The 17322-nt window shown below is 38.2% G+C and overlaps 1 protein-coding gene across 39 annotated transcripts in view; it reads left to right on the top strand.

Moving 5' to 3' along the window:
- Positions 1 to 17322, top strand: part of Rims2 (regulating synaptic membrane exocytosis 2) — a 392861-nt gene that overhangs the window by 284782 nt on the left and 90757 nt on the right. For 23 of the 39 annotated variants that reach the window (XM_026789435.1, XM_026789445.1, XM_026789437.1 and 20 more), the window contains one exon: positions 6132 to 6304. The exons of 15 other annotated variants lie outside the window; for them this stretch is intronic. In XM_026789435.1, coding sequence (XP_026645236.1) covers positions 6132 to 6304 — 173 coding nt within the window. Of the gene's footprint in view, positions 1 to 6131; positions 6305 to 7120; positions 7299 to 17322 lie in introns of those variants that run through there. One more of the 39 variants, XM_026789473.1, reaches the window with a different exon arrangement.

The following is a 17322-nucleotide window of genomic DNA, read 5'->3' as shown; positions in this document are numbered from 1 at the left end:
TTCATTTCTATTTCATGTGCAATGGAATGTTGAAATTCGTCATTGTAAGAGCTTTAAGTACTTCACAGGAGAGAAAAGCTGGCTCACATGAGAGATTAACTATTATTATGTAGTTCTGAAGGAACAACAGATACTCTCTGAATTATGATATAATATAAAGGCATCGTGGCAAACATGATCCCAACCCCTACTCCCAGCATCCCCTAATTGTGGTAGAGGCTTTGTCCCTGTTCTCCACCCTGCACCCAAGCTGACCAGAAGTCTTGACCAGGCATTCCCTTCCCTCACTTCCAAATGTTGTTAGTCCTAATGGTTTTCCTAACCTTTAGGGCTATGTAGCGCAAATAATGAAAACCCAGAGACAGATATTGGGGTTCAAGATGAAAGATCAGAGAAGCAAAGCAGCCAACCACTAGAGAGCTCTTACCTCTATGAAATCTTCAGACTGAAAAGAGAGTGAGTTTCTATTTTATCCCACCTTATACTCCTCTCTAGCACTGGTATTAAAGGTGTGCCCCACCACCACTGGCCTCTATGACTGACTAGTGTAGCTAGCTTTGCACTCTGATCTTCAGACAAGCTTTATTTATTGAAACACAAATATAATATCACTATTGGTCTACTCATTATTTTTTCTTCACGTCTTAGTTACTTTTCTCTTTTTGTGATAATGCACCATTGTAACCAGAGACAGCAGATCCAAGTAATCCGGCCTCCCAGATCCAAAAAATTACACAGAAACTGTATTAACTACAACACTGCTTGGCCTTTTAGCTCAGGCTTCTTGTTAACTAACCATTACATCTTAAATTAACCCATTTCTATTAATGTGTGTATCGGCATGAGGCTGTGGCTTACTGGTAAGAGTCCAGTATCTCTCTCCTTTGGCAGCTACATGGAGTCTCTCTGACTCTGCCTACTCTTTATATATCTCTTTCTGCCTGGCTATATTCTGCCCTGATATAGGCCAAAACAGCTTCTTTATTAACCAATGATAATAAAACATTTTCATAGCATACAGAGGAGAATCCCACATCACACCATGATCAAGGCAATTTATTGAAGAAAGACTTTAGTTACAGTTCAGAGTGTGAGTCTATGATCATAACAGCGGGAACCAGGCAACAGGCAGGCAGGCATGGTACTTGAGTAGTAACTGAGGGCTTACAGCTTGACCCACAAGCATGAAGCAGAGAAAGCTAACTAGTAATGGCCTGGACTTTTGAAACCTCAAGGCCATGCCCCAACAAGCCTACACCCCCTAACCCTTTCTAAACAGTTCCACCAAGTAGGGACCAGGTATTCAAACATACTGGCCCGTGTCAGTCATGCTCATTCCAACCTCCACACACCCTAAATGTGATTTAGCAATTCTTCCAAATACTACTTGATTGATACATAAACTTACTTTGTTGTTAATAATGATGATATTGTTTTCTGCCTGGCAATTGTAATAATTCCATAGACTTGCATTTTGTGCTACAGATTACAGGGTTTAGTAAGACTTGTTAAATTGAAGCCAACCAGTTCATATACGAAAATTGAAGTAGTCAAAGTTGATGCAACACTATGGGGGGGGGGGGGCAGCAATAATAGTCTGGGGAACTGCCCAAGCCTTCAGATGAGGACAAGAGTGTGGAACTTTTATTTTAAAAATTCAATTTTTATCAACTATATCCTAAAATTTTAATGATTTCTGGCTTTTCAATAGAGCTTTGCAGATACACTGTTACTTTCCACTAATTTTAGATACATAGGAACAACATTAGCTTTTCCAGGCCACTTAGGAACTCCTGAGAGTCTGGAACATCCTGAAGAATGATAATTTCCTGTAAGTTTCTGTAGTTAGTGCTCTGCTTGATATTAGCATATGAAATATCAAAATATTGCCGGGAAAGCCTTACCCAAGAGTTTAGTGATCTCCAAGCAGGGTAGTTTTCAGCTAAGATTATGAACCTTATGATTTTGCTCCACTAAATAGAATAATGAACATTCCTTGTTAGTCTGACAGCTGTGTCCTGATATATTTGATATATAATGCAAAGACAACAGCAACTATTTTCTGGGTAAACCTATTATTCATATTCATAGCTCATTTTCTGGGCATAATAATAATTGAACTGATTTTATATCACTGTTAAAGTTTATAATTTTTCTTATCCTCTGAATAAAAATACATTAAACATTTTCAACATAAATTATAGTATCAGGTCATAATTTTATGGGAGAGATTGAATTATATATATATGATTATGTTTTATTCTAACTATATTTAGACTACATCTTTTTTATGTTGAAGAACTTTTTATTTTTCATTGTTTTATTCTTGGTAGCTTCATACATGTATACAATGAATTTCAGCCATTTTCAACCTTTATTGCCTTCTCTAATACAGAATGAACATTAGCCATTTTCTTCTTCCAACACTCCATTTCCAACTGAAACCCTTCTTTCCAGTCCCCTCCCCACTTACTCCCATGTTCTTCCTTTTGTGGACAGTGCAGGCATGAGCATCACCAGAATGTTATTCACTGAAGTATGAGCAACTTGTCAGGGTTGCTGTACTGCAGAGAATTCCACCGTCCTTTCAGCGGCCATTGACTGCAAGAGTCCCCATGAATGAGTGAGGCCTCATGGGGTTCACTCAGCATGCCTGACGAGATAGACTTTGAAGTTCTTAGTGTTGTATAGGTCCGGTGCAGGTAAATGCAACTGAAGCAACTTTGTGAATAAAGTGGAATATCACGTCCAGGAGACATCTTTCTGGCGCACATCTTCCTGTCCTCTGTCTCTTCTATTTCCATCCCATCTTTCATGAGCCTTTAAGAGGTGGTATAAATAAATGACCCTCTTAGGGTTTAGGCTTCACTGACACTTATTCTAAGCACCTTTACCAGTTAGGAGTCTCTGCATTAACATCTGCCCATTGCAAGGCTGAGAGAAGCCCGGATCTCTAGATAGAAATGAGTGTTTGGAAGGCTTCTTGACAATATCTTCATTTAGCAAAAGAGTAGGTTCCCAGCCAGGGCCCACGATTTCCACAGCCAAGCAGCTCTTGCCTAGACCTGTGGTGCCAGGCATGCCTTCCCTCCTGTATAGTGACCTCAAATCCAGTCAGAAAACAATAGGTTGAGTTTGTCACAGTCCTGCCATGACTTGTTCAGTAGATCGTTATCGTAGTTCATAGGAATCATAGCTAGGAAAGACTGCTGATGACTTCTTTCCCTGCTTTCTGTACTGGGAAATGCATGCACATACTTGTGTGTGCGTATGCGTGCGCACACACACAGATATACACACACACACACAAATAATGTAGTTTTAAATGACTTTCTTGTTCCGACTTTTTAAGTTTCTCATTCTGTTTATACGTGTATCTTTATGGTTGTATACACAGACATCCCTGTGTCTTCAACATGCTTAGTTGCTTAGAAGTCAGCAGAATGGTACAGTCTTGAGTAATATACCAATTCTACCTTCAAGCTACAGCTTTTATCTATTTGCTGTTCTTGATACAAGCGATATCATTTAATTCCTTCTCTTTTAATTACCCTATGCCTTAGGCACTGCTCTTCACCGTCAGCCATTTTCTAGGAGACTGCTGAGTGTTCTTTGTAATTTTGTTAGGCAGTCTTGCTTTGAAGCCCAAGCTGGCCTTGAATTTGCAGCAGTCACCTGCTTTATCTGCTAAGAGAAACACAAATCAAGGAAAGTATTTCCCAGGCCTTCAGCAGTTTGCGTTCAAATGTAAGATTTAGAAACAAAGTCTCATTTGCGTTTAAACTCTTATGATGTTTAAATACTGCGCTAGCCACGGGCACTGCTCTGTTAATCCGTGCTGCAAACCTGACAGAAAGGCGCTGTTTTAACATTGATAACTGAGACACTCATAAAAGCACTTGGTCCAAGAGCATAAACACACTAATTGACACGGCTGGACTTCAGTCTCACTAAGAAACCTGGCGCTTAATGACTGTTATTGTCTCTGCTTCCTGCTACAATTAAAGCTTTTTGTTTTTCATTTGAATTCAGATCTAATGGTCTCCTGAGCAAAGGCAAGTAAGAAATATATTGCTAGACTGCTTTTCTAATTATGATATAATTACACACACAGAATAAATGGTAGCAGCTAGCCTCTCTTTATTTATAAATTATAGAAATGAGAAAAATAAAGATTCCCCCCCAGGTACAGTTCAATATCTTTGAACAATTAAAACATTTTTTGTAATTGAAATTTTAAAAAAATACATGAATAAAATTGAAGATTTGCATATATGTCTCAACTTCAGGTCAATGTACCTTAAATTTAGTGGAAAATATAAATATAATCTATTGCAGTTGTTCACACATATATTATTTAGATGTACAGGTGGATGCATAACAGAAAATCTTGAATGTACCTACTGAAATAATACAGTAATAATAGTAAGTTAAGTAAATTGGTACTTTTAAATAGATTTATTTTAAAAAGAATATTATGAGCTAAATTTGTAACAAATAAGTGAACTAAAAATAAACAATGTTATTCTAACTAATAAACAGTATCATTCTCTTTGTATAAACATTTCCTGGGTAAAAGGGGCAGCAGTGTTTTGAATAATGTAATTAGGTTTTTTTTTTATAATTAAAGTTGAAAAATAAGGTGAACCAAAAATATCGGTTGCTAACTGATTTAATTACGAATTTCTAGATTAATAAATTTGATTATTAATGTTTCATAGCATCTTAGAAACAGTCCCTTTATTTGAAGAGTCGGTTTTTAATAAAAACTGTGAGATCCAGAAGAAACAGAGCAAGTCATTTGGTTGTAAGTGTTTAAGCTGTAGCCACTCGCCATTCAAGTGGTATTGGCCAACATGTTTGTATCTGTGAAATATTTATGCTGAGCCACTATTTATGACCTTTTTACATATTTTCAAAAACTTTGTAAAACTCGCCTGTACCTGTGTTTAGAAAGTTCTCCAAAACTAGATTAACAATGATTCTTAAAGATAAGACTAGCAGGTGCTCTCCTGTGCAGCACCATGGACAGCAGCAGCCGCGCTGGGTGGATTTCAGAGGAAGACTCCAGCTGGTGATAACACAGTCAGATTATGTCACTAATTTACCTGATACGAGGTGCAATATAACAGAACACATATTGTTCTAATTTTCAAAACAATCGTGTAAGGAGGATATGATTATTCTTGTCATTTAATGATAAGAATATTAAAGATTAAGGAATCTGCCCAACTCTGCTCAGCTAGCGAGTCTCCTTTGCGCCAAGATTCCAGGCGCCAAGGTCCACATCTTTTCTTTTTTTTTCTCTCTTTCTTTCTTCTTTTCTTCTTTTAAATTTCAGCTTGAGGACTCTTGGCAACTGATCTTTTGCTGTAATAAAATTAAATTGTATCCATTAGTTTTAACATTAAATGTATTTTATGAGAATAGGTCATTAACATGAAATATTTATGTTGGTTTTCAATTTACCAGAATATTTGAGCTCCCTAGAATCCCCTGAACCCTGACTTTGCTACTTAACTATCTAATTATTTCCATTCCAGGAAGATTGAGCTGTTGGTAAATAATAACAACCTTTTCTAATATTTCTAGGATTCGTCCAAATTCCTGCAACTGCTCAGAAATTAAACTTCTCTTTTCTCTTGGCTTTTCTAAAATCGCTAGTTTTCATTAATTAGATTTTGTGTTATCTCCAGGTTTTCAGTGAAGCGCAGTGGATTAAAGATAAAGTTGAATTGGTCTTTATAGCTACAGAGACAACTTGACCAGATCTTTTTTCTTTCAAATTTTAATCAGAAATTTAAGAGTCGCGCTCCCTACTGTTAAGCAAAATGTTTATTTCCCAGATTTTAGCTAAATGTTCTTCCCTGAGGCCATTGCTGTTCTGAAACTTTTAATGGCCCTCATTGGGTGTGGTGGAAATGCTGCAATTACTTTGCTAAAAACAAAGGTTTCATATAAATTTAATTCTTGTTTTAGGACAATTACCGTTCACTTTTGTTTTAAATGCAACTGAGTGGGGTATTGCAGTGCCCTCGTGGACAATTAAGAGCTGAAATAGGAGCAAGCTAACAATTGCCTTGTGTGGTAATACTGACAGCTTGTGCGTGTTTGTCAATCTGTGCCAACAGTATCGATCAGGATGGGATCCACATAGAGGGGCAGATACTGTTTCCACTAAATCCTCCGACAGTGATGTAAGTGATGTATCTGCGGTGTCCAGGACTAGTAGTGCTTCTCGTTTCAGCAGCACAAGCTACATGTCCATCCAATCAGAGCGGCCGAGAGGAGACAGAAGAATCAGGTAAGGGCACTTGGGTGTAACTGCTCGTGTGTATCAGAGGGCCCTCTTTCTTTGGATAAATATAGAATATTGGTATAATCTGTAAAAGCTATAGGATATTCTGTATGTGTTATTTTTTATCTTGGTCAGTTTTTATGGAACTGATGACAGTTTTTTTATACTAAATTGCTTGAATTATCTCTATGCTTGTAACTTAAAAATTAGACTGCAATTGTTAGATCATTATTAAATTAAAAATAAAGGTTAACTGAAGGTGTGAATTTAACATTATGATGATTATGGAAAACAATTTTTCTGGGGTGTTTTTTTATGGTTGAATATATTTTATTAATTTAAAAGAGCTATTACTTTTTAATAAGAGGCTTTCCTACCCCCTTGAAAATATCAAAATACATGGAAGCCTTCTTCACTGCCTCAAGAAAATTTAGTATATCTTTCCGTTCCCTCTTGTCTTGTTGCTTCGTGGATATTGGAGCTCTCTCTGCTGGAGAGACTGCAGACCCAACCTGCTTCCCGTGGTTTTTGTAACTTAGGATGCAATTTTAGAGCTAGCCTGCTTAGCCATTGCTTACTATCTTTGATATGCAGTAAGAAAATGCACTCAACATTTAAACGATTTACGTTTCACCTAAGTTTTGAGTGTCTTCATTGTCTCTGTTTCATTTCACTTGCATTTGTTTTTCTTGACTTTTCTTTTTTCTCTTTGTGTTTCTTTGCATGCCTTCCACTTGTGCTTCATTGAAAGGACAAAGGGAGTAGAAGAGGGTGGGGAAGGAGGGGCTAAGCAAGAAGAGACAGTTCAGGAAGAGCCAGCGATAAAGGAGGAAATAATTGGTGGAGCTGGGAGAGGGAGGGAGAGTACAGAGACAGGCAGTGAGGAGAGAAGCGGAGAACCAGGAGATGAGGGGAAAGCCCGAGATGCTCCTGATCCAGAGGCAGGAGGACACCGGAGTAAAGAGCCCTTGCAAAGGAGCCTCTCCCAGGACGACGACAGGTAAAGCCGCTCGGCTGTGTAGGGGCTGCCCGTTAGTAACACGGCTTCTTTCCTTTTCGTTCACGTTCAGAGTTATCTCATCTTTTGCTGTGCCTGTGTGTGTTAGCTTCTACCACAACTGACGGCTACATTGGAATTACCGTCAGGCTGGTTTGCAAAAGTCTTTGATTTATATCTTCTAGATCTGAGAGTCTGATTGATTCCATTTACCAACAAGTTTAAGTTTGATTTTAATTTGTGTTCTTAGCCTGAATTCACAGTTTGTTTTCCTAGCTTTCTTTTAAAGATGATTGAAAGTAGACCTTGCAAAGCCTTTTTACCAAGAGTGGAGACTGGGGAAAAGAAGGCAATACCCTTAAAATAAGATTCTAAAGGGCCTAAATTCTGACATAATTTACAAAAGGTAATTGCTGAGTTGAAGAAAAACTTTAAAGATTGGAAAAAGCTTATTAAGTCTCTGTGTCCCTTGAGATTTCCTGGTTTCCTGGGGTAGCCCAGTGCAGTTTGAGGCCTGAGAACAGTTAGACAGCAGGGGCAGTGTTCTCCATCTTCTGGCATTTGTTTTTCTTGCTGGTTTTGTTGTTTGAAACAGCACGTCACTCTTAGCCCAAGGTGGACCTGAACTTGCTATGATTAGCCCAGGCTAGTATCAAACCCATAATCCTCCTGCCTCAGCCTCTTAAATGCTCAGATTCCAGGCATGCACCACACTACCTGGTCCATGATTCTCTGAAAGTAATGGTAGTTCCCAGGTCGAGCTGGAGGACAGGTGCGTTAGATCATGCTCCTCTCCCTATGGACCTAGTTGGAGAGGCTGGGAGAGCAGGAAGGCGGCCTGGGGAGAAACTGCAGGAAGGCATAAGAGCAATTACTACCCCATAACGGAAGCCGCTGAGGTCCTGGCGTGTGCAGTGCACTGCGGAGTCAACAGAGTGCAGGCAGACGTCATCTCAAGACGAAGTGTTTGCTTTAATTACATCTATTTGGAAGGGAAAAGTGCAGAAAATGTCATTTTGAAGCGCAATCTAGCTTTTTAGCAGAATTTGATTTTTATATTGCACAAATTTTACTTGTGAAGCAAAAGCTGTTTATATGTCAAATTTAAATTAATATATCAAAACCCCATTTCTTATTGTGCTTTTCTCAAAATGAAGAGAGGATGATTGGCATAGGCATTTTCCCACTTAGTATACCATTCAGTTGTGTATATTTCCTTTCTTCTTTAAGATGTATCTGTACTCTGTCAGGTCTTTATAGCATGCAGTAAACAGAAAAACATCTTTAGTAAAGCACATTGTATGATTTGATGGTAAGCTAGTAATTTCTAGTCTGTTTTGTTACATATCTAACTTGATAGTTACATTGAGTTGTCATATAGTTAAAACAACCATTTTCTGATTTGTGGAAATTATGATCATGTCACAGCTAATTCATAGAGGACACTTTCTGAAAGAGTCTGTTTCTTCCAAGAGCATAGCAAAGAGTGGGTCTCGTGTGTTGTCTCTGCGCTATGCAGAGAAGACAGGAGCCCTGAGGCTTGCTCAGAGCCAGAGCTTCTTACTGGTAAACCTGGCATGGTGGGCAAAGCTCAGAAGTGCATGACATGAGTGCCCACCTTTTCTTGGTTTTTCGAGACAAGGTTTCTCTGTAGCAGCCCTAGCTCTTGTAGACCAGGCTAGCCTCAAGCTCACAGAGATCTGCCTGCCTCTGACTTCCGAGTGCTGGGATGAAAGGCGTGAAGCGCTCCACTTTTAAATGCTGCTATCACCGTTTCTTCAGGACAAGAAGACCCCTTTATTTTATGAGGGCAAGGGAGATGAGTATATGTTAATGAGATAATTACCTTGTACTCAGCTTACTGCAGGTGCCGAGTACAAGGTGCTTGTGGACCTGTAAATTTTAAGGGCCAGGTTGATGTCTCTAGGAAACTTATATTTCTTAAGATAACAAGAAGTAACTACTACAATTTCTCATAAAAAATGTTGCTGTTACCTGTTCATTATGACAACTTAAATTCTTAAATTTCCTTTTATTTTTTAGGATCAACCTAACTGAGGAAAAATATGTATGGTTATTACTAACAACTTTGTGTTTTGATACTTGATATAAAATCATAGATTGTTTAAAACTAAATGTAACGTAAATTCTTATACAACATTTTTGGAAACCGCTTTATTTTACCGTAAACCAGGGATGTTTCATATCTTTTATTTTGAATTCAGGTTTTACAAAGAAAAAGAATTGTCACTAATGAGTATTTATCCTAATTCTAGTCCTTACCATAATGACTTTAATAAACAAATGCTGTTATGATTGCTATTATCTTTGCAGCGATTAGACCGTGTAGCAGGATACATATTTCAGTATAAGACTATATTGTTCATTTGCAGTGACTCACATTAAAGTAAATTTGCTAAATGTTTAAGAAGAAAATGGATAGCAAAAATAAATTTTAAATAGTTCCTTAAATGTTAGGTTTTTATATTTTGATTGACAAACGATAGCATTCATGATTCATGATATTTACACAAATGTATGTAGATCTGGCAAAAAGTTTTCCCATTACCTTAGTTATTGCACATGGTATATGTAGAAGACACAAATATATTATATTCATTTTCTGATAATGTTATATAATATGGGAAGAGAAAGAATTAGGACTAGATAAGATATTGAGAGATAAAGAGAAACTATTTAGTCAACCAGTATTTGTTTAGAAAATGTCTCATTTACTGAACTGATAACTGAGACAGAATGAAATTCCACATTTCTACACTGGAGGATAAAATGGTTTCTTACTTAAAAACAAAACAAAAAACCTCGTTAATATACCTGTTCGAAAGCACAGGGCTACGGGAAAAGGGATGGAAGTTGAAAATCAAACAACAAGAAGAATGGTTTTTCCCATCACTGTATTGATGGCTTTGTGTCCAAACTAAACCATATCCATTCTTCCATGTCCTATTCTGGGGACGTGAAACAAAGATTAAAAATTAAGAAACTTGCCAGGTGGTGGTGATGCACGCCTTTAATCCCAACACTTGGGAGACACAGGCAAGTGGATCTCTGTGAATTTGAGGCCAGCCTATTCTACAGAACAAGTTCCAGGACAGCCAGGGCTACCCACAAAGAAATCCTGTCTCAAAAAATAAAAACAAATGAACCCAAAAGACAAATATTTTCAAAAGGTTTAGTAATTCTATATTTATAAATGCTGCACAAAAACACTTTTCCTTTTTAATGAAGATTGCTCTTCTAATAGGAATTTCTTGGTAGAAAACATTAGTTCTAGGTTCAAGTTTTCATGATTAGTTGTTTTTATCAGAGAGATTTACACCATTGAATTATGGAGGCAGGAGAGCAGTGGATATTTGAGTATTTATACACATGTCTTGCTGTTGAGATGCTAGTTTTACGTTGCAGTCTACGTCATTGGTAGAACTTGACGGCAGACTTTACCACTGCAATGGAGAAGCAGAGCAAGCGCCTGAAATCCTGGCACCTGCGATGCCAGTCTGTGCTGCAGAGCCTGGCCCTTTTCAGACGGAAAGGAGGAGGGAAGAAGGGGCGGGAGAGAGGGCCAGAGCAAGATTTCACGGGAAGATAACTGTGATGGGGCGCTAAAATCGTCGTTCTCAGCTTCATCCTGTGCTGTGTAGCTGCCTTGCCCTCCTCGGCATGTGTACCTTGTCAGTGGTGCCCTCTTTCCCAAGGTTTGAATGCACACTGTACACCGCAGCAGGAACGTGGGCCTCATTCCATTCTGATGATGTGATCAGGAACTCAAGGGGTAGCTGGTTCCATGGTTAGCCAAGAGCGCCAAGAGCAGCGAATGTGTTTCTATCGATTGGAGGTGACGTCAGAATGTATGCACCATTATTTAGTGCTCGACTTATCAAGTTCATTTTTCGTTTGTTGTCTGGAAGTATTTTTCCATGCTACCTCATCTCAGAGGACACCGTGGACTGTCCCCTTCTATGTAGTTGCACCAATGGCATGTGTTCTCTTTATTTTTTCCTTTCTCCATGAAAGTACAGCTTGCTATAATAATATGAGGATCTTATTCTAATGCGATCTTCTGCTCGTGTATAACCCTTAACTGAAAAAGAAATAGAACTACTTGGGCACCACCCCTACAGTTGGGATTCCGTATATTTAGAGTAGGGCTCTGGAGTGTGTGTACTGAAAAGGAATACCGCAGGCGACGGAGACACTGTGTTTTCTAACTAATCCTGACGTGAGCGTCTGAAAATAAAGCAAATGGAGCTTTGATAGACGTTGGGATCAGTCACTGTCAAAGTTATTGCCACAGTTATTTTTAAAGATATTACAATTTTTTAAAAATATTATTGCTGGCACATGTCAGTGGAAACCTGTGGAGTTCTCTCCCATCCATCCCAGGGACTGAACTCAAGGTGCTGGGCTTACACAGGAAGCACCTGAGGCTGAGCCAGCTCCCTGCATGGAGCATTTCTGCTGTTTTTAAGATTACGTTTTGCAGTTCACAAACATGTGATGTTGTTTTATTTATTTTTTCTTTACTTTCTTGCAATATATTTTTATTTTTAGTGTAATCATCATATTCTTTTTAAAAAATTACTCTGCACATTTTGTTTTTGCTGCTGTATAAGTCATTGCTAGGATGTGTAAGTACAAATGATTTTTGTTTATTGATTTTTGTATATTACAGTCTTCTGTGACTCTGTATAAGAGTCATCTGTGATTAAAGATAATTTCGCATCCTCTTTGATAATCTGAAAGCGTTGATTTCTTTCCTGTGATAATTGATCTGACTAGACATCCATTATACTCTTGAACAGAAGTGTCTTGAAGAAGTCCTTAAGGCAACCATTTAAAATTACCTTTGCATTAGCTATGAAAGATTTCTCAAGATGCTGCCTTAATGATACTTAACCATGTTAGAAAATTTTTGTGATCATCTTTCTTTAAGAAGTCATATATCTGCCCTTCAGATGTGAGGACAAAATGGCCCATTGTATTTTCCTGTTTCCCTGATCTATCACAGATATGAGTTAACATCCAAAAATACTAATTCCATTCAATGTTGTTAACTATGTTATTCAACTATATCACTGGGAAGTTTTCTCTTTGCTTCATTTCTGCATATTAGACTATATAACCTAATGTCCTGATTTTTATTACAACACGTATACATACTGAAATAATCTCTATAATCATGCAATTGTGAATTGCATGACTTTTGTTAAAACTGCATAGAATTAAATAGGCTACTAATTTTTTTATTTTATTGATTTTTATATAATAGGCTACTAAATTTAGTTATCCACTTCATATTTTATCAGATATATATATATATATATATATATATATATGCTTTTAAAGACAGGGCTTCCCGGTAGCTATGGAGACTGGCCTGAAACTCGCTCTGTAAACCAGGCTGACTTCGAACTCACAGAGATCCACCTGCCTCCCAAGTGCTGGGATTAGAGGTGTGTGCCACCACTGCCCACCTAGGGCAGTTTTGTCAGACTCTGCCCCACTACTGTTCTTTTTCTTTTGTTTTTTAAAGTATTTATTTATCATTTGTACAATATTCTATCTGTGTGTATGTCTGCAGGCCAGAAGGTGGCACCAGACCTCATTACAGATGGTTGTGAGCCACCATGTGGTTGCCAGGAATTGAACTCAGGACCTTTGGAAGAGCAGGCAATGAATGCTCTTAACCACTGAGCCATCTCTCCAGCCCCACTGTTCTTTTTCTGAAACATTTTCCTCTGGGTTTTTGTGACTTTACATGCTTTTCTTTCTCTGTTCTTCTCTCTGTCCACCACTGGGAGACTGTATGCAAATTCAGTGCTTTCTACGATCCCATCCTAAGCCCCCTTGCTTAGACTTTTCACATTTCTATATTGGTCATGGCCTTTGTTTCATGGATTTGAAGTGCATGGGTAGACATATGTATGTACGTATGTATGTATGTGTGTATGTATAAATGAGTATTTAGATAGATAAATGACTTCCAGATTTCCCATGATAACTGACTTAACTTGGCATTAACTATAATCTTGAATAGAAATGGTTCATAGAAGTCCTTAAAGCAACCATTTAGAATTGCCTTTGCATTAGCTGTGAGGAGCTTTTTGAAGATGCTGTCTCTTAATGATACTCACCCATTTGAGAATAGTCTACAGAAAACTTTCTCTTAAAATTTTTATTTCCAGCCAATAATTTTAGTCATCTTATCTGCCACAGGAAATACCAAACTCAGTATGTAGAATTAGATTCTTTATTACCCCCAACCCATCAAAAAAACAACCCTAATAAATAGCGTACTCTTTTTTTCCCACTCTCTAGGGATCTGACACCCCTGTATTCAAACTTGCACAAGCCAGAAAGCTGGGTACCACTCTGTACTAGTTTTTCTCTGCTGGGCGTGATTGCCTCCTCCCAATTGCTCGGTCTTGTTGATTTTCTATTTAATTATCACTTAAGTCATGTCTATTTTTCTAACTCCAGTTCAGCTTTCATAAGAAACTATTTTTCTCTCATGGACATTACTAGAAAATTCTTTATCGCTTAAAAACCATAAATCTAAACATTATATTGATAGCATGAAACATAAGGAGTCAATTTTTATGAAGTGGTTAATTTGTGAAACTTGATATAAAAGTCGTCTTCACTGAATATTGAATAAGTGGTATGAGACAGTCATCTGGGGAACATCGTCAGCTAGGTAAAAGCTTAAATTACTGATTCACACCATACAGTATGGCTAGGCTTGCAAATTCTGTGCCAAGTGAAACAGCCGAAGACAAAGGCCATGCTACTTACCACGTGTGTGTTAAATGTGCGGAACAGGCAAATCTACTGAAGTAAAAGCATTTGGTCTTCTCTCTGTCTGGACGTTCAGTGAGATGCACACTGCTTGGGGCTGAACAAATGTTTGCTCTTTGACAACCTTAGTGTATCGGTGGGATATTTATTAGTGGGCGCATCACAATGAAGTGAGTTTTATTTTTGAAAAAGTAAATTAGTGGCAGCTAGGATTTGAGGTGAAAAGAGAACTCAGAGTGACGGCTAATGTCTCAAGGATTTATTTTGCAGTGTTGGTTCACTGAAGCAGGTAGTATTGATGATTGCACAACCCTGCTAATATTAAAAAATATTATAATATGTTAGCTTTTAAATGCTGGAAGAAGAAATGTTTTCAATAAGTATTGTATGTAGATATTAAAAATTCAAGCGTTTATTTTATCAAGCATATTTTCCTCAGTCCCAATATGCCTTCAAAGATTGCTTTCTCAAGTTTTCATTCCTACCTTTCTTTTCTCACTCCTGAACATTTCTTTTCTCCTGATGCAAAGAAGTCAAGCTTTATTTCCAGGAGCAGGTGACAGTTCCTTCCCTTCCGTAGCCCATTCTCATCCTTTGCTCATCGATCTACCCTCTGGCCTCAATCTGTACACTCTCTATATTAACATTTTTCAGCAAAACAACTATGATCATAAAATTTTAAAAATTAAGTATAAGAAATGTCACTAAGCCATCACACTCTTTTCTGTGCATGACAAAGCTGAGAGTGCTTGTCACAGATTTTGGAGAGTCAGTCTCCAATGCGGACATAGAGGAGTGAGAACTCAGGCTGATCCTGGTCTGAGGAGTCTGTGCCCCTGAGAGCTGCACTAAGAAGGCTCAGTGAGTGGAGGAGGAGTTAGAGGAGGAGTTAGAGGAGGAGCAGAGTTGGGGGCACTGGCTCAGTGGGAGACAGAAAGGTGTGCTAATAGAAACTAGGTAGGTATTGAAGTGTGCTGTTACTACCCAATAACGTCCATTTCTCCAGGCGGTGAGATTGTATCTTTTGACATGTAAATCCAATGTTTCTCCCCCACTTCTCAATAGGAGGCCTTTAAGTGGTATAGCCTAAGGCTAGAAACAAACAGGCTCTCACTACCTAATCCTGGCTTGCTGTCTCTACTTTTCAAGTGCTGAGATTAAAGGCGTGCACCACCATGCCCAGCCAAAGGACTAAGTAGCTTTCATAGGAAAAGTTTCTCAGAGAAGTCATGATTTATTAATAGCTTCTAACTAAACATTAAAAGGTTATTCACTTAGCTTATTTATTACTTTATTATTTCGTACATATCTATAATATTCTTTGATTAAAGTTTCCCCTGTCATTTTAGCTTATTTATTACTTTATTATTTCGTACATATCTATAATATTCTTTGATTAAAGTTTCCCCTGTCATTTTAGCTTATTTATTACTTTATTATTTCGTACATATCTATAATATTCTTTGATTAAAGTCTCCCCTGTCTTCACTTCCTCTCATCCTTTTCCTCCTCCCACAAGATTCCTTCTTCTCCAAGGCCCTCCCCTGCTTGTGTGTGTGTCTGTCTGTCTGTCGTGTGACCTGTTGTATTTCTTAAGGATTGGCTGCATGAGCGTGGGTCAGGAGTGACTTACTTGAGTAGGGTCAGATGCCAGTGCCTACACCATGAGAAATATGCAACCTTTAACTTCCTTAGAGTTCTTGGGAGGAATGGGACATCCTTCCCTCCCATAGTGGAGTGCTGACGGGCCTGTGCTGTGCAGATAAAATGACGGGACAACCCAGGAGCATGTTTGAGAAGCTCTTCTAGTGTTGGTGCAGCCTGAGCATGAGACCCAAAATGTATACTTACTAAATGTTCTTCATCTTTTTTGCATAAATTCATGGGTTCCTCTATATGAGATGTCTTATTTTTTCATGTGATTATGTAAAAGTACCTAGCTAAAATCAGTCAGTAGGTTAGTATAGAGGGTATTAATTCTTAGAAACATAAAGTTCATTCTCTTAAATCAGCGTTGTTCAAGTATATTCTCAGAAAAGCTAATACCATAAATATAGATAGTTGTGTGTGGGTGCGTGCATGTGCTGTCAGTAGTAAAATGCATGTGCATTTTGAGATGTTCTATAATGAGATAATTTGAGTTAGTGTTCCTAATCTTCAGATGTGTTGTAATAGTAGTGGCGGGGCTGTGTCCCCAGAACCCCGGCCGCACCCCGGCCGCCTCCGGCTAGCTTTACCCGAAATAATTACACGGACACTGTATTCTTTTAATCACTGCTTGTCCCATTTCTATCTAGCGTCTTCTAGGCTAACTCTTGCACCTGGACTAGCCCATTTCTTATAATCTGTGTAGCACAGCTGGGTGCGCTTACCGGGAAGCTTCTAGCCTATGTCCATCCTGGGTCGGAGCTTCATCGCGTGTGCCTCAGAGAGCAGAGCTCTCGCCTCTGCCCGCTAGAGTGGAGCATCTCGTGTCTCTCTGAGGCGTCTGCTCCTGAGAGGAGAGCTGTCGAGTCTCTGAGCTCACTTCCTCTTCCTCCCAGCGTCTGCTCCTCCCACCTATGTTCTAACCTATCAGGTCAAGCAGCTTCTTTATTTAATCAACCAATGACCTTCCTTCATCACAGATGTAACTATTTTATGTAATACTTTTGAAATTTATTTCTGCAGGTGTGCTTAAAACTTAATGGTATATCATAATTTTATATTTTTAGATTTAGCTTGTATTTTTAATGTGAGAAAATATGTTATTCTTGTTGTGTTTAAATGTAGGATTGTGGCATAAAATTTAGGACTATCAAAAGTAGTCTTTAAAACTTAAAATAAGCATGAAGGATGATATAGGTTAGGAGATGGGCGGAACTGTGGAGGGAGTCAAAACCTCAGATAACAGTCCACAGGGAAGCTTATCCAAGTAACGGAAAATAAGATTTATTCCTCATAAATGACACCAATAGAAGAACTCCATAAAAATAGTTTACATAATTCAATAAATCTTGTGAACACTGAACATTTTTGCTGACTTTTCACATATTTGAAAAAGTAATTCATTTTACTGTTCGGAAAATAACTTCAAATAAAACAACCCATAGCACACAAATATGAAATAGACAAATTACCTACTTTCTTTATTTTCCATACTTATATCAACTTATTGGCTGGGGACCATTAGTTAATGAGATCAAAATTTATCACTCTCGAATTCCAC

The sequence above is a fragment of the Microtus ochrogaster genome, unplaced genomic scaffold, assembly GCF_000317375.1.
Source record: "Microtus ochrogaster isolate Prairie Vole_2 unplaced genomic scaffold, MicOch1.0 UNK19, whole genome shotgun sequence".
NCBI classification, from domain to species: domain Eukaryota; kingdom Metazoa; phylum Chordata; class Mammalia; order Rodentia; family Cricetidae; genus Microtus; species Microtus ochrogaster.
The sequence above is the reverse complement of the archived record's forward strand: the minus strand, read 5'-3'. Positions and strand labels throughout refer to the sequence as shown.